The sequence below is a fragment of the Podarcis erhardii genome, assembly GCF_964252035.2.
Source record: "Podarcis erhardii genome assembly, chromosome: 5".
NCBI lineage: Eukaryota > Metazoa > Chordata > Lepidosauria > Squamata > Lacertidae > Podarcis > Podarcis erhardii.
In genome coordinates this window covers 98,115,030-98,138,348 of record NC_138509.1, presented here as the reverse complement: position 1 = coordinate 98,138,348, position 23,319 = coordinate 98,115,030, and the positions used below count along the sequence as shown (strand labels likewise).

Genomic DNA, 23,319 nt, shown 5'->3' with positions numbered 1-23,319 from the left:
TTAGGTTGCCGACCCCTGATCTAGCCCAACCCCCTGGAATGCAGGAATAATGATCCTGGCTTGTACATTAACCACCATCCTGGCTTCTACATTCCACCCAGGCCCGGTTGGAAAGTGAAAGGGATGGTTTCTGATTTCCTTGCAGCCCTGCCAGAGGATGACAGATGGGTGCAAAGAGTTCAGGAGTCCGAGGTTTAAGCACATTAAGGCTTAAAAAAAAACATGGTTCAGCCTTGGTCATCTTGCCGCTGAAGTCATCTTGCCTTGTTTTTGTCTCCTCTGATGGGCAGAGGGGTCTCAAAACACGAATGCCCTTTATTTGGAGATGCAGGGAATTGAATATATGAAGCTGCCTGTTAGGTCCATCTAGCTCAGTATAGCCTACCCTGACTGGCAGTATCTCTCCATCTAGAGATGGAGCCTGCTCTACCACCAAACCACGATCCGTCCATCTCTCTCACGCAAACCCCAGCCTCACCAAATTCTGCCTTGGTCAGACCCCACCTGGAGTCCTGTTTCCCGTTCTGGGTAGCACAATTTAAGGAGGGTATCGACAAAGTGGAAGGTGTGCAGAGGAGGGCGACCAAGATGATCAGGGGTCTGGAAAGCAAGCCTGATGAGGAGCGGTTGAAGGAAATGGGTATGTTTAGCCTGGAAAAGAGGAGACTGAGAGGAGATAGGAGAGCCATATTCACATATCTCAAGGGCTGTCAAATGGAAGATGGGGAAAGCTTGTTTTCTCCTGCTCCGGAAGGTAGGACTCGAACCCATGGCTTCAAGTTACAAGAAAGGAGATTCAGATATGAAACATTAGCAAGATCTTTCTGTCTGCAAGAGCCGTTCGAGAGTGGAATGGGCTCCCTCGGAAGATGGTGGGAACTCATCCATTGGAGGTTTTTAAGCAGAGGGAAAACTGCATTTAACCAGGCCTTCCAGTTAGTGGGTATAATCTGCAAGAGCCCTGGCCTTTTTCAGGGCTCCATCTGCCTGGAACCCCAGATTTGGAGCCTATTCGGAACTGGTGGTGCAGTTTCACAGATGTAGAGATGAGCAGGAGGAGCACAAGAGCCCCGGTGATTAATCTGCCCGGTGTATCAGTTCTCGATTATATAATGTGCTTCGGGTCATTGTCTGCCTGACGTGTCTCAATCTGGCTGTGCTCTTAACTTCTCTTGTTCCCTCTTGTCTCGAGCTCTTATTGTTGTTGTTGCAGTTTCTAATTAATCAAATGCGCTTCCTGCCCTGCCTTCTAAGGAACTCAGGGTGCCCCCCCTTTCCCAGTCATATCACCTGTACAATTTAATGCAGAGGCAGGGAGCCTTTCGCCCTTCAAGTGCTTCTACTTGCAGCTCCCATCAACACCTGCCAGCAGGTACGATGGGCACTGAGACATAGCTGTCAACCGTCCCTTATTTGGCGGGAAACTCCCTTATCCCAGTGCTGTGTCCCGCTGCTGTCCCTTATTGATGATGTCCCTTAAATTTCCCGGGTTTCAAAGGAAGGAGCTCCTCTCCCTCCCTCCCTCCCTGCCAGCCAGGGAGGAAGGAGGCTCCAACGGTGTTGCTTGGCTGCGTTGCTCACCAATAAGGAGTCTGAGAATGACTGGGGGGTGGAGCTTGCATGCCTTGTGCCGATCAAATCGGCCGCGTTGCCTGGGGACTCGCCTTTGCTCAGCGCTTCCCAGCGGAGAGGGGACGGTGGTTTTCCTTGCTGCATCCCCTTTGCTGCGCTGTGGGAACCACCGCTTGAGGCTTCGTTTGGCTGCTGGCTGGGCTTCCTGCCTTTGGCTCGGAGGGGCTCAGAAGCTGAACATACCTGTGCCCAGAAAATCCCTTATTTTGCCTGCTGGTCCCTTATTTGCAAGGCTGCTGGTCCCTTATTTTCAAATCTGTAAGTTGACAGCTATGCACTGAGATCCTGCAACACCTGGAGAAGCAGGTCCGCCCCTCCCGCTTTTGTGGCAGACCCCATCGCCCTGCCTGCCAAATTCAGCCCTTTTTGTGGAAGTGACCATAGCTCAGCCGCAGAGCACACCTGCTTTGCATGCAGAAGGTCAACCACTGGCACCATTTCCAGGTAGGGCTGGGAGAGGCTCGCTGCCTGAAATCCTGGGAGCCGCTGCTGCCAGCCAGTGTGGGCAACACTAGGTGGACCAATGGTCCGAGTCACGGTGCTCACATTTAACAAAGTCTCCGTGAGGACTAGGATCTTACATTGTTTTCATAGGAAGGACTGGCGTTCAGAGGTGGGGCAGCTGCTTTTCGTAGGAAGCAGAAGACTCCCTGCCTGCACTCCTCGACAGCCGCTGCCAGTCAGAGCAGACAGTATTAAGGTAGATGGACCAAGGGTCTGACTCAGTATAAGGCTATTTGGCTCCGGCTATGGCTCTCCCCACTCTCTTTTCCTCCCTTGCAGCCGCAGAGAACAGGGAATGCAGAATTAGCGCCAAAGGGGGCTTGTATAAGCAGTAAAATAAAATAAAGAATCCAAACCTTTCAATAGCCGTCTGGGCTCTCCAGCACCTTAAATAAGAAGGATTGCATTGCTTTGGAGAGGTTGGGATTTTCCAGCTGTGGTTCCTGCGTTGCAGGGGGTCAGACTAGATGGCCTTTGAGGTGTCCCCTTCATCTCTACAGCTCTGTGATTTTATGACTACTGAGCAAAGCAACAGTGAGTCTGAGCTTAAGCGGAGAGGCTTAATCAGATTCTCCAGGAGGACTGCGGCATTTTAAGAGGAGAACGCATAAAGACTCGGCTGTGAATTACCGTATTTTTCGCTCTATAAGACGCACCAGACCATAAGATGCACCTAGTTTCTGGAGGAGGAAAACAAGAAAAAAATATTCTGAATCTCAGAAGCCAGAACAGCAAGAGGGGTCGCTGCACAGTGAAAGCAGCAATCCCTCTTGCTGTTCTAGCTTCTGGGATAGCTGCGCAGCCTGTATTCGCTCTATAAGACGCACACACACATTTCCCCTTACTTTTTAGGAGGGAAAAAGTGAGTCTTATAGAGCAAAAAATGCAGTAAGTTCAGCATGCTCAGTCGGGCCGTTTCTTCGCGAAAGCGTTCACCCTCCGCCCTCTCGCAAAATATCGGGGCGGCGCACAGCCCAGTGGAAAACGTTGAAGCCCTTTAAAAAAACAGCACAGAACCGTGTTCTTGGGGTTGCCCTGAGCTCGGCTGCTCTCGGTTCATGCTCGTGTGCTCTAAGCCACCCATGCAGAGCAAACTCCCGGTGACTAAGCGCTGCAGGTGACTTTGCACACTTTTCAGGGACCCCTCCTAGCAGCCTCTGTGGGCATGAATCACTCTCAGTAGCAACGTGACTGCAGTGCTTAAAAAGCTAACTTCCTCCATGGCAGATTTCCCCCTCGCATAGAAAGGTTTTGAGCATACGATCTAGTTTTAAAACTCTGCATAATCTCTTGACGTAAATGCCAATGGACCGGACTTGGTTGGTTGTTAGATATATATCCCAGGAGCTCAGGATGGGGGCTATACGGATCTGTCCCTGCACCACCAGCTTCCAGCTTTAGCCTCACAACAACCCTGTGAGGTAGGTGATAATAATAATAATAATAATAATAATAATAATAATAATAATAATAATATATTTATACCCTGCCCTCCCCAGCCAAGACCGGGCTTAGGGTGGCTAACACCAGGTATAAAAACAATTGATTGAAATACAACTTAAAAACAAGATTAAAATACAACATTAAAATGCAGCCTCATTTCAGTAGAAACTCAAATCAAAAACTTTGGTTAGGCTAAGAGGCATTGAGCTTCCTGGCCAGGTAGTGATTTGAACCTGCTGGGTTCCAGCTCAGTATTCCAACCACTAAACCAAACTGGAGATGAATGGGGTTTTTCAAAAGAAGGAAAGAAACCAGACCCAATATTTATTCTAGAAATAGTTGTGTCATAGCTCATGGGAACTTATGGGAGCCGTTCAAGAGCTCGGGTGTGCAGGAGAAGTTCTCTAGCGGGCAGAAAACCATAAGGCGAGCCCTGAAGCAGCAGGATCAGGCCGAAGAAGAGCCAGGATCCTGTTCCCACAGTGACACAATGCTCCTAAAAAAACACAAGAAGTTTAGATAGAGTGCTTCTGGACCTGGAGTTTCCACAAGAACATCAGGAGAGCATCCCACCCCAATGGGAAGCCGTCCAAGTTGGTGGCCGTTGTGGCAGGGAGTTCCACAGGTTAACACGGCCGCGCTGTGCTTTTTGCTGCGGCCGGAACTCCGAGCAGGTGCTCTCTGGCTGCTAACAGTGCAGGCTGGAGGAGGACGGCTGTCTCCTGAAGTTACCTAGTGAGTCACCCCCCTGCAATCAGGGCTGGCTCACCCCCTTTCCTGTTTACCTTCTCGATGAGTCGTCTTTCTGTGCCAACTTATTACTCAGCATGGAGGACAGGAGGGCGGCAGCGAGAGGCGGGGCAGGCCCCTCCTCCCTTGTGAGCACGGAGCGGCTCGGTTCTGGGTTAACAGTCTCACACTCGGGGCACTGAGGAACTGAGCAAAGGTTTCCCAATCGCCGAGAGGCTGCTTAATCAGGCTGGATTTCATGGCACGCCGAAAGCAAAACATAAGACTGTATGGCTGTGCACACTCCATATAGTTAAAGGACCCCTGACCATTAGGTTCAGTCGTGGCTGACTCTGGGGTTGCGGCGCTCATCTCGCTTTATTGGCCGAGGGAGCCGGTGTACAGCTTCTGGGTCATGTGGCCAGCATGACTAAGCCGCTTCTGGCGAACCAGAGCAGCGCACAGAAACCCTGTTCACCTTCCCGCCAGAGTGGGACCTATTTATCTACTTGCACATTGACGTGCTTTCGAACTGCTAGGTTGGCAGGAGCAGGGATTGAGCAACGGGAGCTCACCCTGTCGCGGGGATTCAAACCGTCGACCTTCTGATCGGCAAGTCCTAGGCTCTGTGGTTTAGAGCACGCTTAAAGCACCTGGAGAAAAATCCTGGAAACTGTAGTTTATCCTCTCTCAGAGCGACAATTCCCCAAACCGTTGTCAAACTACAGTTCCCAGGATTCTTTGGGTTTCGAATCACTGCAAGCTTCTTCAGTGGGGAAGTTTCCAATGTATTTCAAATTTTAAAGCAGCTGCTGATATTTTTCCTGTCCCATCAGTCAATTAAGAATGCCTATTTCCATAGTACAGTCGTACCTTGGTTCTGGAACGCCTTGTGACTCAGAACGTTTTGGCTCCCAAACGCCGCAAACCCAGAAGTGAGTGTTTCGGTTTGCGAACGTTTTTCAGAAGCCAAATTTACGACGCGGCTTCTGATTAGCTGCAGGAAGCTCCTGCAGCCAATCAGAAGCTGCGCCTTGGAATTCTAACGTTTTCGGAAGTCGAACAGACTCCCGGAACGGATTCCGTTCAAGAACCAAGGTAGGACTGTAGTTGATTTCTGATTCTAACATTGTTCTTTTTTGTCATATATGGTTTCATGTATAACTGTTGTAAACATCTCTGTGTTGTTGTTTTTAAAAATGAACACCATATATAAATATTTTTGCAATTAAAAAAATAAACTACTTGGTGAGAGCAATGAGGTACATAGAATCGTAGAATTTTAGAGTTGGAAGGGACTTTGAGGGTCATCTAGTCCAACCCCCTGCAATGCAGGAAACTTTCGTCCAACATGGGTCTCGAACCCAAACCCTCTACCAAGTGGGACGTGGGTGGCGCTGTGGGTTAAACCACAGAGCCTAGGACTTGCCGATCAGAAGGTCGGTGGTTTGAATCCCCACAACAGGGTGAGCTCCCGTTGCTCGGTCCCTGCTCCTGCCAACCTAGCAGTTCAAAAGCACATCAAAGTGCAAGTAGATAAATAGGTACCACTCTGGCAGGAAGGTAAATGGTGTTTCCGTGTGCTGCTCTGGTTCGCCAGAAGCGGCTTAGTCATGCTGGCCACATGACCCAGAAGCTGTACACTGGCTCCCTCGGCCAATAAAGTGCGATGAGCGCCACAACCCCAGAGTCGGCCACGACTGGACCTAATGGTCAGGGGTCCCTTTACCTTTACTCTACCAACTGAGCTATTCCATCTCATGGCAGAGGGATTATCCCGGTATCTTGAACAGCTTGGCTCTCATACTTTTACCGAAACGTTGTTCCTCTGTTCCTGAGGTGAGTCTGCCATAATAATATATCATTTAAAATTTGGGAGTGGGTCTGAGAAGCTACAACCCTTAGCAGAATACATTTCATTGCCTTGCCATTCAAGTCCTGTAACAAACAGAAAAGAGGAGCGTTATTTGATTTTCACGTTGTCTGCAGATAGTTTGCGAAATATGACTTGCTTAGTCTGTTCACCCTGCCGTGGTATAATGTTGGGTGTATCCTGTGTTTGGTCTCCTAGTGCTTTCTGCTTTCTGACTTTTCTCGCTTTCTGTATGTTCTACAAAGCTTAGTAAAAAAAAAAAAAGGATATATATATGGTGAGAAAAGGGCTTGAAAAGTGGGGTGAAGAGCCTGCTTTCAGAATATTCAGTGTCAGCTCACAGAAATCATGAAAAGCATGCCTCCCGCTTGCACTGATTCCCTTGTTCCTGCCCATTCTGGAACTTTTCCCTCGGAAGCACCAGGAAATTCCACCGTGAAAGGCAGCCGATGTCACAGGGTTGCAAGCCGTAAATTTCTTACTGGAATGGTGACTCAGTGAATGGCTTTTTTCTCGGACTGTTTGGCTCATTGCCACTCCTGCTTTGAGTCAGGGAGGAATTCCCCCCTGTTCCCCAGCCAGGTGGGGAAGGGATGCAAGTCGCTCAGCACTGGAGCATCTTTTGGATGCAGAAACCCCAGGTTTGCAGCATCTCTGGGTAGGGCTGGAAAGGCTCCCTGGAGGGCTGCTGCCAGTCAGAGTTAGAAGGATCAGCTGCCTATATTCCTAAGGTCATGTTGGCTAGTGACTCGGTGCATTGTCCCTCTGTAATGTGTGGCTTGGCTTGCTTGCTCGAGCTTTTGCCCTGTAAGCACCCCTTGAGATTGCCTTTCTTTGTGCCGTGGATTGAGAAAAGCTTTCCTCCCTCTCTCCTAATACTAGAACTCGTGAGCGAAGCTGAACGTTGGAAGATTCAGGACAGGCAGCGCACAGTTAAACTATGGAACTCCCTGCCACAAGGGTCAGAGATAGCCACCAATTTGGGTGGCTTTAATAATAATAATAATAATAATAATAATAATTTATTATTTATACCCCACCCATCTGGCTGGGTTTCCCCAGCCACTCTGGGTGCCTTCCAAAAAAATATTAAAATACTGTAATACATCAAACATTAAAAGCTTCCCTCAACAGGGCTACCTTCAGATGTCTTCTAAAAGTCTGGTAGTTGTTGTTCTCTTTGACATCTGGTGGGAGGGCGTTCCACAGGGAGGGCGCCACCACCGAGAAGGCCCTCTGCCTGGTTCCCTGTAACTTGGCTTCTCGCAGTGAGGGAACCGCCAGAAGGCCCTTGGAGCTGGACCTCATTGTCTGGGCTGAACGATGGGGGTGGAGATTCTCCTTCAGATATACTGGACCGAGGCCGTTTAGGGCTTTAAAGGTCAGCACCAACACTTTGAATTGTGCTCGGAAACGTACTGGGAGCCAATGTAGGTCTTTCAAGACCAGTGTTATGTGGTCTTGGCGGCCGCTCCCAGTCACCAGTCTAGCTGCCACATTCTGGATTAGTTGTAGTTTCCGGGTCACCTTCAAAGGTAGCCCCACGTAGAGCGCATTGCAGTAGTCCAAGCGGGAGATATCTAGAGCATGCACCACTCTGGCGAGACAGGCAGCGGGTAGGGAGGGTCTCATCCTGCGTACCAGATGGAGCTGGTAAACAGCTGCCCTGGACACAGATTTGACCTGCGCCTCCATGGACAGCTGTGAGTCCAAAATGACTCCCAGGCTGCGCACCTGGTCCTTCAGGGGCACAGTTGCCCCATTCAGGACCAGGGAGTCCTCCAACTCTTGAAGGAGGAGAGGGCTCTCGATGGCTACTGGCCATAACGGCTATGCTCTGCTGCCAAATTTGGAGGCAGCAATGCTTCTGAATATCTTACGCTCTTCTGCTCAGGTCCTGCTTGCAGAATTCCCACTGGGGCATCTGGTAGGACACTGTGAGACCAGGATGCTGGACTAGATGGGACATTGGCCTGATCCAGAAGGCTCCTCTTATGTTCTTGCGTTGACTTGGTTTGCTACAGGAGGTTGCAGTCTGGATGGCTAGCATCCGTCTGTAGTGGGTGATGGGTCCGTCCGAAAATAGGATTCAGTGTCTTTGCCACTTCTTCAGATATTGTCTGGTGGGTATTGGACATCTGCAGCACTGGGATTGGGTCATAGGATCATAGAGTTGGAAGGGCCTTCTTGGTAGTGGCACCTGCCCTGTGGAACACCCTCCCATCAGATGTCAAGGAAAGCAACAACTATCTGACTTTTAGAAGACGTCAGAAGGCAATCCTTTATCAGGAAGTTTTTAATGTCTAATGTACAATTTTTTATGTGCTGTAAACCGTCCAGAGTGGCTGGGGAAACCTAGCCAGATGGACAGGGTATAAATAATAAAATAATGATGATGATGATGATGATGATGATGATGATGATGATTAAAAGCCCTATACGGCCTAGGACCCTTGTACCTACGGGACCACCTCTCCTGGTATGTCCCACAAAGGACCTTACGGTCTTCAAACAAAAACATCTTGGAGGTCCTGGGCCACAGGGAGGTTAGGCTGGCCTCAACCAGAGCCAGGGCTTTTTCGGCTGTGGCCCCAATCTGGTGGATCGCTCTGTCCCAAGAGACTAGGGCCCTGCGGGACTTGACATCTTTCTGCAGGGCCTGCAAGACAGAGCTCTTCCACCAGGCCTTTGGCCAAGGCACAGTCTGACCCTCTCCTTCTGTAATCCTCATAGAACTCTAGCCCAATGGTTGCCATTAATTTGACTCCGAATTGATTTTAGAATGAAGAAGAAGAAGAAGAAGAGTTTGGATTTGATATCCCGCCTTTCACTCCCTTTAAGGAGTCTCAAAGCGGCTAACATTCTCCTTTCCCTTCCTTCCCCACAACCAACACTCTGTGAGACTTCAGAGAAGTGTGACTGGCCCAAGGTCACCCAGCAGCTGCAGGTGGAGGAGCGGGGAAGCGAACCCGGTTCCCCAGATTACGAGACTACCGCTCTTAACCACTACACCACACTTCTAAATTGATTTTTGAATGTATTTTAATTAACTGATTGTGTTTTTATGTAAACTGTGTTACTTTTACTAGCCGCTCGGAGCCCGGCTTTGGCTGGGGAGGGCGGGATATAAATAAAATTTTATTATTATTATTTTATTAACTATCTAGTCCAACCGCCTGCAATGCAGGAATTTAGGCAGAGGTTGCCTACCTGACCTCTACTTAAAAACCTCCAAAGAAGAAGAGTCCACCACCTCTGTTCCTCTGTCAAACAGCTCTTTCCGTCAGAAAGTTCTTCCTGATGTTTAGTCGGAATCTCCTTTCTATGATTCCCCATCCCATAATGTACAGGTGCTTGCGGATGCTCTGTCTCGGGGGGGGGGGGGGGTAAAAACCTGACCTGCTTTCCTCCTAACCTGTCCCACTTTTGTTCCCCAGGGCTGAGAATTACTGGTGGCGGGGTCAGAACAAACGGACCCTGAAGGTGGGCCAGTTCCCGCGCAACACGGTGACCTCGGTGGCAGGGCTGTCCGCCCACGACATCAGCCAGCCCCTCAAAAACAGCTTCATCCACACGGGCCATGGAGACACCAACCCACAACAGTGCTGGGGCTTCCCCGATAAGATTGACGAGTAAGAACTTTTGCTCTTTTCCCTTTCTCCCCAGTTTCCTTTCCCCGCAGCTGTTTGGGGGATCTCCAGAAGGACCGGCCGTGGCCTCGTGGCTGTGGGGGACGTGGCTGGCCCCAAGGCTGCCTGCCCCTTGAACTAATGCCACTCAAATCCCCTTTCAGTCAAGAAATGGCCTGGGGAGCTGTTTCAGGGCAAGGGAGGGGCCACCAGTTATGGGCCTGATTACGGCAGATGGGGGGCTGCCCCACCAGGCTCAGTCTGCCCTCACCCTTGCACCTTTGTGGCTTCTGTCTTGCATCCAGTCCAGAAGGTAGCCCACCCTGTCTGCTTGCTCCTCCTCAGTCTCTGTGGGGAGGGGAGCAAAACTAGACTGGCTTGGCTAACCCTGTCGTTGGCTCTCTGGCGCCACCTGCTGCCAGGCTCCCAGCCTTCCACCCTACCAGTCCCAATGGACACTGTTTGCCACCGCTGGCAATGGAGATTTCAGCTCAGGTGCACTCCTTCGGGGGCTTTGGTTCCTGCGAGCCACGTGGCATGCAAGGACCAAGCCGTGGCCACAGCCCAAGCACTGCTCCCGTGGCAGCCATGCGCTGGTTGTGGATGAGTGGCACAGACCTTGTGGGACAGAAATTCGCAGCTGCATCAACTCATATTTGGTCCGCACGCCCCCTCTCTGTAGAATTGTTGTCTTTCCTGTGCAGATGTGCTCGAAATTTTGCCCACACTGTAAGGACGCCTTGCATTTTAAATCTTCAGAATGGCAATCCCATGAGACCTGAATCCCAAATGTCAGTCCATTTTTTTAAAAAAAGAATTGTTTGTCCATACTAAAGATTCTGTTGCCTGAATGATACTCCCTCCTCCTAAAACGGCGGTTCTCAACCTGTGGGTCCCCAGATGTTGTTGGACTACAACTCCCATCATCCCTGAGCTCTGGCCTTCCTAGCTAGGGGTGATGGGAGTTGTGGTTCAACAACATCTGGGGACCCACAGGTTGAGAAAGGCAAACAACAACAACCGCACCCCCCCCCATAAAAAATGTACTTCTAGATTCTCACATCCCCCAACCCCTGAATTTAGATTTTGGCAATTTTATCGCCAGGAAATCCAGAACTTTTCATTGTTTCAGAATGTTCAGATTCCAGTTTGACATCTGAAAATCATGCTTGTTCGAACCCTGATCCTCTCCGATAGGTCACAAGCACCGTTGCCAGGGGCTTTGCAGATGTTGGGGGCCTGTGGGTTTTTGCTATGCGGCTTGTGCCTTTCAACAGTGTGACGCAGCAGCAGGAAAAAGCTAATGTTATTCTAGGCTGCATCAACAGAAGTCTAGTGTCCAATTCAAGGGAAGTAATATTACCACTCTATTCTGCCTTGGTCAGACCACGTCTGGGGTCCTGCGTCCAGTTCTGGCCACCACAATTTAAGAAGGATGTTGACAAGCTGGAAGGTGTGCAGAGGAGGGTGACCAAGATGATCAAGGGTCTGGAAACCAAGCCTTATGAGGGCGTTGGGTATGTTTAGCCTGGAGAAGGCTGAGATGTGATATGACCGTCATCTTCAAATATCACATGGAAGGTGGAACAAGCTTGTCTTCTCCTGCTCTGGAAGGTAGGACCCGAACCAGTGGCTTCAAGCTACAAGAAAGGAGGTTTTGACTAAACCTCAGGAAGAACTTTCTGACAGACCTGAGAACATACTATGACGCTGCATGTTTTAGGTGGATCAGAGACTGGATTACATTAGATAATAATGACATTCTAGACTTGGAGGGATGGAATGACAGATACGGCTGGCATGCCCACTCTACAATTCTAAGCCATGCGTGTTGTGAGTTTGGCTTGGCATCTCCCTCTCTTAACCAACCGTCTGCTCTTAACCAAGGCAGGCAGGCTTTTGTTCTGCCTCCTGCCAAGCCTCAGACTTTGGGCTGGCATCTTTCCCATGCATGAGCCTCCAGGTCCTTCCTGCAGCTCAAAGGCAAAGAAGGGTCAGTCAGATCAGGAAGCGCACCTGCAAAACCCTGCCGTGCCCCATGTTTACGGGTTGCACCCTCTCTTTCCGAGGAACCGTCTCTGAGCTTCGCGTCTGTGTTTCGTCATCTCTTGTGTGGGCGGCAGATGCAGCCGCGCGTTCAGGTTGTGCCAAGCCCGAGATGTTCCCATTGCAGCCGGCAAGGTGTACCAACACTGCCCTTGCCCTCTGCTGTGTCAGCCACACCTTGCCTGGCCTTCCCTGCTCCCCACGGCGCTGGTTGGATCGAAACTGGGGTGCCCGGCAACACCCAAAGCTTGGGCTGGGCTTAGCAGGACGACCCGTGGGGCAGGGCGGAGCAGGGTTTTTTAAGTGTCCAGGAACAAACTTGGGTTTAAGTGCAGCAGATTCAAACCACCGTCCCCAGGTAACTGTTCTTTTATTGGCCTGGCAGAAAACTTTGCTTTTCGTTCCCTGGGCCAATTGTTTGAATTTCCCTCTAGGAAGGCTTCTGCTACGGACATCACAAGGAGATCTGTAAGCCTTCTGTCCTGGGCTGGCTCGATGTAGGGGAGCGGTGGGAGGCACCAGCCAGGGAACCCCTGGGGAACCCCCAAGGGAAGAAGGCTCAGAGCCTGGGGATTGGTGGCAGAATGATGACGAGTGGTCAGAGGGTAAAGAAGGAGCAGGCTGGGAGGTGTCAAAAGCAGGAGAGTCAACAGGGTTTAGTGAGCAGGAAGAGGCGGTGGCAGAGGGCAGTGCAGACTCAGAGGCAGGAGAAGAGGGAGACAGAGTAGAGACAGGCTGCTGAAGAATCCAGGGAGTCTCCCCCTCCTGCTGCGACAAGCTCCCCTCCCTGCTGGTCTCCTCGAACCCCTGGAGAAATGAAATGAGCAGAGCAGTGGATGTTTCTGGAGAGGAGTCCTAATGGGCACTGGGAAGGTGGGCACCTTCAATCCTTGCAATTGCTCCATCAGGATCTCCTGGAAAGAGTTGCTGAGACCTGAGCTGTGGTTTGTTTCCTGGAATAAAGATTTAGCTGACTTATTGTTTTGGCTGCTGACCTGCACCTGACGCCAGCCCTGGTGGCTTTGGGGGCACAGACCACCTTGCATTTGTGTATTCCCTGCAGCTGATAATGCCTTAAGGGTTCAAAAGGGTTCAGCCACTTATTATTGAGGGGAAGTGCGTGGAACAGGTCTCGGTGTTTCGATTTCTGGGAATGGAGCTGAGAGATGACCAAACCTGGGGAGAAAACAGCAAAGACCTCATGACGAGAGCACAGCAGAGGGTTATATTTTCTGAGAATCCTCCGGAAAAATAATCTCTCAGAGGACCTGTTGATGGCATTTTACCATTGTACTGTGGAGAGCGTATTAACTTATGGTCTGTGTGTGTGGTTTGGGAGCTGCACAGTCAGGGAAAAAACAATGCTGTCCAGGGTTGCAAAGACTGTGGAGAGAAGAATTGGGTGCACTCTTCCCACCTTGGATCAAATCTATGCTGCCAGGTGCCATAAGAAAGCTGCAGAGATAGCGCAGGATAGTGCGCACCCCGGAAACGATCTCTTTCCGCTTCTGCCTTCTGGAAGAAGGTCCAGGGTTATAAAGACTAGGACTAGCCGCCTGAGAAACAGTTTCTATCCAAGTGTGATTTTGGTTTTAAATGCAGTGTAAGGAGTCTCTGTTGGAGTATATTGTATTTAATTATGGGGTATCAGAGTTTTTAGGGGGCTAACCAGGCTGGGATAGCTGGGATAGCAGGCTGGTTGGTTTTTGAATGTCTGATGTAGATTTTTTCAATTTCGTTGTTCTGTATGGGACAGTGACAATAAAGATTATCGTATTGTAAGGGAAAGTTGTGGCAGTGAGACTGCATTTTTTATCAGCCCTGCAGCTCCCAAAGTGGGGCAGTACTGCCCCCTGGGGTGGGGGTGGGGATTACCTAGGAGGTTTAAATGACCATCAGACTGTAAGAAACTGGTATCCCTGGCTCAGGTTTGTCAGTTTTGCTGATTTAATTCAACTAAATGGCTTTAGCTGGGTTTTGAATGAATGTGCAGCTAATTGTTACTGTTTGGAATTTCGATGTGTTGGTATCTTCCTTAGTAAACTGCTATTCTGAATAATGTGTTTCATAGGGTAGGGGGCCCTGGAGATGTGTTTATAGAACGAACAGGTCAGTGGCTCTAAAAAGGTCAGGTAAAGGTAAAGGGACCCCTGACCATTAGGTCCAGTCGTGGCCGATTCTGGGGTTGCGGCGCTCATCTCGCTTTATTGGCCGAGGGAGCCAGCGTACAGCTTCCGGGTCATATGGCCAGCATGACTAAGCCGCTTCTGGTGAACCAGAGCAGCACACGGAAACACCGTTTCCCTTCCCGCCGGAGCGGTACCTATTTATCTACTTGCACTTTGACATGCTTTTGAACTGCTAGGTTGGCAGGACCAGGGACCGAGCAATGGGAGCTCACCTGTCGCGGGGATTCGAACCACCGACCTTCCGATTGGCAAGCTCTAGGCTCTGTGGTTTAGACCACAGCGCCACCCACGTCCCTAAAAAAGTTCAGGAGCCGCTGGTTTATATGTTTTTCTCCTTTCTGCCCTTCTCTGCAGGCTCTACCTGGGCAACCCCATGGACCCTCCTGATGTCCTAGGAGTTGACTTGAACGCAGCCAGGCCCACGCAGCTCCCTGGAAGAGCAAAAAGTAAGGAGGTCCCTGTGCCCCCCAAACCCAATCCCTCACCTATCCCCCCCCCACTCCTCTTGCCAGTGCTAGGTCCTGCCCCGCTCAGCCTGAGCCTGGCATAGCTGCAGATATGGATTTGGATGAATGTACTGTAACTCAGAAGAACTACAAGACCCAGCATGCTTGTCTGTGTCATCGCTCCCTGCACTGCATGCTGGGTGTTGTAGTCTGCGTGTGTGATGTTGCAGAAGCCTGGCTTGCTCAAATCATTTCTCCTTTGACACATGGTGATCCTGGAAGGTTTAGGAAGGTCTCGTGTTTCCAGGAGGTCAAACGGTGGTGGTGTCCTCTGGGCTTTGCAATGGCTTCTTGGCTTTCCAACGTTTCTCCTCTTTTTGTTTTTTCTGGCTCCTCTGCTTCATAGATGCCAATTTCAGAAGGGGGTTGTTGTGGAAGTCTCTAGCAGTATTGGGGGGCGGGGTTGCAAAATCTTTAGACACTTGACTGCAGAAAGAACATTTGCATCAGCCTTCACTTCCTGGGGGTCTTCCAGATAATTTTTTGCTATGAGTCGCATCAGTCCTCCAGCTGGTCATGGCGCTGGCCAGGCCCCAGGTTGGCCAAGGCCATAGCTGTCAACTTTTCCCTTTTTTAAGGGAAATTCCCTTATTCCAAATAGGATTCCCCGCAAGAAAAGGGAAAGGTTGACAGCTATGGTGAAGGCAGATCTGCATCATCAAGTGTGTCCTAGCGTTAGAGTGTTGAACTAAGACCTGGGAGACCTGGGTTCAAATCACCACTCAGCCCCATGAAGCTCACCAGGTGTGACGTTGGGGGCCAGTCACCGCCTTCTCTCAGGCTGACCTACCTCACAGGGTTGTTGTGAACATAAAACAGGGAGTGGGGAAGAACCCTGTGTGTCACCTTGAGCTCCTTAGAGGGAAGGATGAAATAAACAATAACTAAACGTAATAAACAAATGCAAGCATGTAAGTGGGTAGTCTTAACCCCCTGCGTTTAGAACCACTGACTATCTGTAGGATGCAGTGCCAAAATGTGATGCAGTTCCTCTGTTCAATGGGAAGGCATGGGAAATTTGGTTGATCTTGAAAATTCTGAAAAATCAGTTCTGTGATTCCTGCACTGCAGGGGATTGAGCTAAACATCCCTTGAAGTCCCTCCCAACTCTTCAATTCTGTGATTCTTTAACCAGATACTCTTATTTTGTACCCCAAAATGGGTGTCAATTGCAGTGACTTTTCTGCCTTAATGGGGCAGCTTTGCACAACTTGGGCGTTTCCGCAATATAACCAAACTTTCACCTCCCGTTCCTTCCCATCCAGTCCTTTGGAACGGTGCATACCTGGATTATTTTCTTACGTTTCCTCAGACTTCAGGGCGAATCCCATGAGGCACCTGCAGCAACCGCCTCCTCTCTCCAATCACCTGGTGGCTTTAAACCAGAGGAGGAGAACTAGTGGCTCTCCGGACCTGACCAATGGCCACGCTGCCTGGTGCTGATGGGAGCCCCACAACATTTAGGCAGTGTTTCTCAAACGTGGGTCTGCAGCTGTTGTCGGACTACAACTCCCATCATCCCTAAGCTAGCAGGACCGGTAGTCAGGAATGATGGGAGTTGAGAGCCAGTGTGGTGTACTGGTTAAGAGCGGTAGTCTTGTAATCTGGGGAACCGGGTTCAAGTGTCCGCTCCTCCACCTGCAGCTGCTGGGTGACCTTGGGCCAGTCACATTTCTCTGAAGTCTCTCAGCCCCACTCACCTCGCAGAGTGTTTGTTGTGGGGCAGGAAGGGAAAGGAGAATGTGAGCCGCTTTGAGACTCCTGAAGGGGAGTGAAAGGCGGGATATCAAATCCAAACTCTTCTTCTTCTTCTTCTTCTTCTTCTAGTCTGACAAAAGCTGGAGACCAAAGTTTGAGGAACCCCAGGGTCAGAACGCCTTGCTTGCACTGTTCCTTGCCTCTTCTCTAGCTGCTTCTTGCACCCCCCACCCCCCCTCTGCCCCATGCATGATGCTCACTCTTTCTCTTCTGTGGGGTCTCTCTGTTTCTCTCTCTCTCTCTTTCTCCTGCAGGGGAGCCTCCGCCTCGGCCACCTCAGCCCTCGATCCTCCTAAAGAGTAAGTGGGGGCGCTTCTCAGGCCGCCCTGCCCCCTGCGCCTGCTCTCTGCGCGCTCTCTTAGCTCTTCTCTTCACAGGTACCGGGGTGTGCATGTGTGTGTGTGTGTGTCCCGGTGTGAGCTCTGCATTCAACCACCCCTGCCTGGCTGCACACACAGAACTACCAAGGACATGTGGGGGACTCCAGAGAGGTGCGCAAGCGAGGACACAGGAATACTTCTAGCTAGGGATGAGTCGGCAGTGCGGTGTGGCGCAGCAGCAAAGAAAGCAGACGTGATTCTAGGCTGCAACCGCAGAAGTCTAGTGCCAAGGGAATAATAATTTTTTTTAAAAAAAAAAATTATTTATATCTCGCCTTCCCCAGCCAAAGCCAGGGTCAGAGCGGCTAGCAACAGTAAAAGTAAACACAGCATTCTAAAATCAATTCATTCTAAAAGGGCTTGTGAATTACACTGAGCTGGGCTGCGTCCTTGCATCATGTACTAACCTTGTTACCTGGCCGAGGTAAGAACGGGTGGGTGGGGGGAGGAAGGTAGGGCAGGTGGGAGGATGCATGGCTGTGTGGAGTGTGCAGGAAGGAAGCAAGGGGGTTGCATTTCATAGAATCATAGAATGATAGAGTTGGAAGAGACCACAAGGGCCATCGAGTCCAACCCCCTGCCAAGCAGGAAACACCATCAGAGCACTCCTGACATATGGTTGTCAAGCCTCTGCTTAAAGACCTCCAAAGAAGGAGACTCCACCACACTCCTTGGCAGCAAATTCCACTGTCGAACAGCTCTTACTGTCAGGAAGTTCTTCCTAATGTTTAGGTGGAATCTTCTTTCTTGTAGTTTGGATCCATTGCTCCGTGTCCGCTTCTCTGGAGCAGCAGAAAAAAACCTTTCTCCCTCCTCTATGTGCATTTCAGGGGGTTGGCCTAGATGGCCTTTGGGTCCCTTTCCAACCTTACGATTCCATGGCTCTAAGAAGCATGTGTGTGTTCAATGCATGGATGGTGGAGACAGCAAAGCATAACAGCGAGTAGTTCGGTGGTTGTGGCTTTGGGGGGGGGGCAGGATTGTTATTTTCAGCTGTTTGCTCCAAACAGATCTTTCTTTGTAACAGGGCTGCTCTCTCCAGATCGGTGTTAGTTTGTTGGAGGGGTGTCTCTTCCGCAATATGTCTCTGATGCAACAATAGTCCATCAGTGGTGGCTTTATACGGGGCTGACCACACACATAATTCCACTGTATTGGCTGTTCTGCAACGCTTCCCCAATGTTACCGCATTATTGCCATCTATAAGAGCACTCTTCCCCTATAGCACAAGAAAAGGGGGACAAAAATTAATGAACTGGGACATTAGTTGTTTAAAAGGTTGCAGGATCTCAGCAGGAAACTATGGGACATGCACCATTTAGGAACAAAGCAGTACTTCTGCCCCAGAACAAGCTGTGTTGCATATCATTGCATCCTGAGCACAAATCACCACAAGGGCACGATAAAAATGACCTCTGGAAGGGCCCTGTTTTCTCTCTGCTTGTGGAATATTGTGATTTGGACTTCAGTGGCGGATCTGAGCCATCCCAAACTGCAGTAACAAGTTATGGTCAATCCCATCCAACTCTCTGATTCTATCACGGTTTGTTTGTGGAACAAAGGGGATTCCCCACCACTGCCCACCAACATCCCCTTAAAACCAGCTGCTGGCATCATGGCACTTGTAGGCCCAGGTGGGCCCATGGAAACCACCCCTGATGCCCACAGGGTCCTGGCTGAAATTTGGCTTGAAAGAAGTGTTCTGTTGTGGTTAATAGGTTTCCATGTGTGTTTGGTTGTGGGAATGTGTGGTGGCTACAACAGTTTCTCAAGTCTGCGCACGGGCCCATGGCCACCCTTGCTCTGGAAAAAAACAAAGCTAAAAATCATGACCTCAAATGATCACCTACCCCTAAATCCTTTAGGGATACCAAAGCTCTGTATCATATATTCAGATGTTGGTGAAACAAAAGGGTAGAGGAAGGGTTGGGGGTTGATGAGCAAGGGCAGCAATGGGGCAGCCATCAAAGTGTTGAGAGTTGTATAGGATATTATGGAGGTATCAAGCAACCTTTGCCAAGCTGGTGCCCTCCAGATGTTTTGGGTGATGGGCATGGTACTCCAAAACATCTAGAGGGCATCTGCTTGGCAAAGACTCAACTAGAGGTTGCCAGGGTTATTGAGATGACCAGGGTTCCCCGTAACCCAACCTTGTGGGTTCTGAGTGGGATCAGACAGTATGATGTCAGAAGGACGGGGACTCCTCTTCCTAGCTCAGATAGCCCATGAGCATCGGAGCGTCCTCTGCCCCCAGGACCTCACCCAGCCCCCTTTTCCCTTCCAGAGCCCTCGTACGATCCTGTGAGCGAAGAGGACAACCCGCTTTCCTTAGGCCTCAAGCACCTCTGCCTGAAGAAGCCTGGCACGGGGCGAGGTCTGCGCCCGGCCAAGCCATCGGCCCGCATCTCTGGCACCAAAGTGGGCGAGAGGCTCCTACTGCCCCGGACCAAGGGAGGCGCTCTGCCCAGCAGCGAGGTAACGCTGATCGACTTCGGGGACGAACCCGTCCCCACCACCCCGTCGCCTGTCGGGGAGCTCTGTGCCCCGTCTCTGGCAAAGCTGGCCATGGAAGCCTTCTCCCTCTTGGACAAGACACCCCCTCAGAGCCCCACGCAAGCACTGCCCCGGCCCCTCCACCCGACGCCCATCATGGACTGGGACGCCCGGCCCCTCCCTCCGCCCCCCGCGTACGACGACGTAGCGCAAGACGAAGACGACTTCGAGGTGTGCTCCATCAACAGCGCAGAAGGACTGGTGGGGGACCGGGGCGGCTGCAAAAACTGGGAGAAGGGGGAGACCGGGGATGGCTTTGGGTCCAAGGAAGACACCACGGCTCTTCCGCTGGAGGACAACCTCTTCCTGCCGCCCAAGGAGATCAAGCAGCCTAGCCCTGCCCAGACGACAGAGCTCTTCCAAGAACTCCAACAGGAATGCATGAAGCACCTCAACGTGCCCTTGGGAGCTTCCTCTGTGGCCTCCACGCCCAGCCCAGGGGAGGACAAGCCCCAGATCCCACCTCGTGTCCCCATCCTGCCCCGAACAATCCGCCGGAATGAGCACGGGCGCTGGTCCGGGGAGCTGTCGGCGGGCGAGGAGGACCGGCCTCCCCAGATCCCGCCACGAGAACCGTTGTCCCAGCCTGGTTCCAGAACTCCCAGCCCCATGGCTCTGCAAGGGGGGTCCCCGCAGCCGAGGACCAACCTGTGCTCCCCGTTGTCCCTGGGGGCATTCCTGTCCACGTCACCCGGCAAGCAGCCCATGCCCACCACCCAGAGCTTTGCCCTGGACCCCAAGTATGCCACCCCTAAGGTGATCCAAGCACAAGGGAAGGAGAGCGCCAAGGGGCCTTGCATCCTGCCCATCGTCAAGGATGGCCGGAAGGTCAGCAACACCCACTACTACCTCCTCCCCGAGCGCCCACCCTACCTGGACAAGTACGAGAAGTTCTTCAAGGAGGCCAAGAACCCCGAGGAAGCCCCGCCTCCGGCCAGGGTGGTCACCACGGCCACCGTCCGACCCATGGTCCAGCAGCAGCCTGACTACAAAGCCAACTTCTCCTCCAATAACAGCAACGTCCCCTTCAAGGCTTCCTGCGGCCTTCAAAAGATCATCTACGACAGCTCCGATAGCCCCAGGCCCTCGGAGAAAATACGGCTGGTGAGTGGCTTTCTTGGGTTGGGGTAAGAGCTCTCTGTGTTGGTGGGCACGCTTTGAAACCAACCTTGCCATCTGAAAACGTGTCTTGTTACTTTGTCTGGGTGGACCATGTGCTAAAAGTAAACCCCCAAATTCTGTGCCAATGTCCTCCAACAGACTCCTGCGGCAACAAGGGTGCAGGAAGGCCCATGGGCCAAGATGTGGCCCTCCAAGATTATCTGACCCTTGGAACCCTCCCCAGGCCCCCCACCTCCTTGCTCTTTGCCCTCCAAAAGAGCTTTTTCCTGGCTAGATTGTGTCCCTAAATGGCAGTAATGCCTAATGGTTGCTTGGGTGAAGGGACGGCTGTGGGCAGAAACCTCTGACTCTTTTCGGTTGGCTGGAATGTCGCCGGGTTTCCAGTGGTAGGAGTCGTATTGGTTGCTCTGCCCCCATTCCGCCACTGGACCCATACCCACCCCACAGCATCACTAGTTATTATGCTCCTCCTTTTCCAAAGTGCCCTTCGTCAGTTCTGACCCCACGGTGTGACTGGGGGTCACCATTTGGTGATCTGAAAGGCCCGAGAGCCATTGCGCTGTGCTGGGTGGGCCAATGTTCTGATTCAGCTTCATGTGTACAAACCTGACTCAGATCTCCCCACTAGCCCTCATGTAGCATTCACACGGGCTCCCTACTCCCCCAACCAGTTCTCCAAACTCCGGCAGGACCCCGAAGGCCGTGAGACAGGCAATCGAATGGGGTTTTCAAAACACAAATTCAAGCAGTAGTTGCTGCCACCACTTCCTTATCCCAGAACAGCCCCCGAAAAGTAACCTAAGGAAGGGAAATACTCTTCAGTTTTTTCCGGACTGCCCCACTCTATGTCACTTTACCGTGACACAGACAGAAATCCAACAGGTGCTCTGGTAGGTGACTAAGTGGATTAGGCACTGGTTCAGCTTCCCCGACAGAAAGGCACAAAATACAAAGGCAGGAAAAAATTCTTTTTCCAAATTTATTAAAAAGAAAGGTTATTCAGAGCATAAAAGTTGGTACATCTCTTACAAATCCCAAACAGAAAATAAAAACATTATTTAATATCACTGACTATACTCACAACAAGAACAGAAGTACAAGCATAACAGTTCAAAGATGTTTCCAACTGGTCCTGCACCTCGGGCACCAAGGCAGGCATTCAGCATAAAAAAGCCTCAGCATGTTAGGATGCTCTGCTTGGCAAGATGATCTGTTGCATCTTAGTTTCTTCAGGTTTCATCCTTCTTGAACCCAAATGGATTCAAACTTAGAAACCAATCAGTTCTTTGGATTAATTAGCAATTTGCCAATGGTTACATGGAGGAACAGGGACGCAGGTGGCGCTGTGGGTTAAACCACAGAGCCTAGGACTTGCAGATCAGAAGGTCAGCGGTTCGAATCCCCGTCATGGGGTGAGCTCCCGTTGCTCGGTCCCTGCTCCTGCCCACCTAGCAGTTCGAAAGCACGTCAAAGTGCAAGTAGATAAATAGGTACCACTCTGGCGGGAAGGTAAACGGCGTTTCCATGCGCTGCTCTGGTTCGCCAGAAGCGGCTTAGTCCTGCTGGCCACATGACCCGGAAGCTGAACACCAGCTCCCTTGGCCAATAAAGCGAGATGAGCACCGCAACCCCAGAGTCGGCCACGACTGGACCTAACGGTCAGGGGTCCCTTTTCCTTTTCCTTTACATGGAGGAACAATAACTCACGCTTGTTAGAAGGCTTGACAGCTGAACTCTGTTTATTCAAAAGGGCCTTGAAGATTAAAGCATTCCCAGAGACACACTAGATTCTTTGAGTTGTAAATTAGCCAGATAACCCTCTCACTCTGAATCTACGCCCGGACACCCAGGTGTCAAGACCACAAATCAGCTAGAAACTTTCTTCCTGCTAAGGGAAAAAGATAACCCCGCTCACACTTTTTAAGTCAAAAGTCTGTAATTAAGACCCAAATACACATTCCCAACATTCTACAAAATAAAAAAATTCCTTCCAGTAGCACCTTAAAGACCAACTAAGTTAGTTCTAGGCATGAGCTTTTGTGAGCATGCACACTTCTTCAGATACACTGAAACAGAAGTCACCAGACCCTTCTATATAGTGAGAAGGTGGGGAGGGGTATTACTCAGAAGGGTGACTGTGGCAGACCAACACGGCTACCTATCTGCAACTCCAACATTCTACAGTCTTTGGTTCTCCCAGCATGCACCTCTTCTACTTGAACCAAAGTTTTTAAACTACTGAGATTTCCCAATATCACTGCACCTCATTTTTTGTGTTTAGGTCAAGAGTGGGAGAGGGCTGCCGCTCAGGGTCAGGGCATCTGATTTCCAAGCAGACAGCTGCAGAGCTGCTGTCAGTACTTGGTGACCGTAATCAGCTAGATCAGTGGTTTTCATCCAGTGTGCCGTGGCACCCTGGGGTGCCTTGAATGATGGTCAGGGGTGCCTGGCAACACTGGCCTCTGCCCCTCTTTCCTTCCCTCCTTCCTCTGATGCCCTCTTGTGTCTCTGCCTCCCAAAAGCTTGTACAACTGTTTATTGCAGCAGCCCTGGCTACAAGCTCCCCAGGACAATGGTGCCCCTGGCGCTGGCCAGGTGGTGCTGGTTGCCAGGAGCTGAGGCGGCCTAGGAGTAAGCAAGCATGCGGGTGAGGAAACCCAGCCAGCCAGTGTCACCGTCCGGCCTACGGGCGATCGAAGTCCCAGCTGAGGACGTCAGGACCAGGGGCAAGATGGCGGTGTGGAATCAGGAACGAGGGTCCAGAAGCCAGGGGTCCGAGGGTCAGGAAGCCGGGAGTCACAAAGTCAAGGGTCTGAGGATCAGGAAGCAAGAAGCCAGACGCAGCAAGAAGCCTTCCCAGCTCTAGCCACCAGGTGCAGTGAGTTACCAGTCGGCCTCACCTGTGCGGCCGTGCCTTGCCTCTCCAGAACAAACTTAGGAAGGCCCCTATCCTGC

The 23,319-nt window shown here is 51.1% G+C and overlaps 1 protein-coding gene across 8 annotated transcripts in view; it reads left to right on the top strand.

Moving 5' to 3' along the window:
- TNK2 (tyrosine kinase non receptor 2) overlaps positions 1 to 23,319 on the top strand; it is a 111,238-nt gene that overhangs the window by 84,064 nt on the left and 3,855 nt on the right. For 6 of the 8 annotated variants that reach the window (XM_081862187.1, XM_081862186.1, XM_081862188.1 and 3 more), the window contains 4 exons: positions 9,619 to 9,813; positions 14,400 to 14,491; positions 16,564 to 16,608; positions 18,974 to 20,346. In XM_081862187.1, coding sequence (XP_081718313.1) covers positions 9,619 to 9,813; positions 14,400 to 14,491; positions 16,564 to 16,608; positions 18,974 to 20,346 — 1,705 coding nt within the window. The remainder of the gene's footprint in view (positions 1 to 9,618; positions 9,814 to 14,399; positions 14,492 to 16,563; positions 16,609 to 18,973; positions 20,347 to 23,319) is intronic. The other 2 variants (XM_081862184.1, XM_081862189.1) reach the window with 1 other exon arrangement.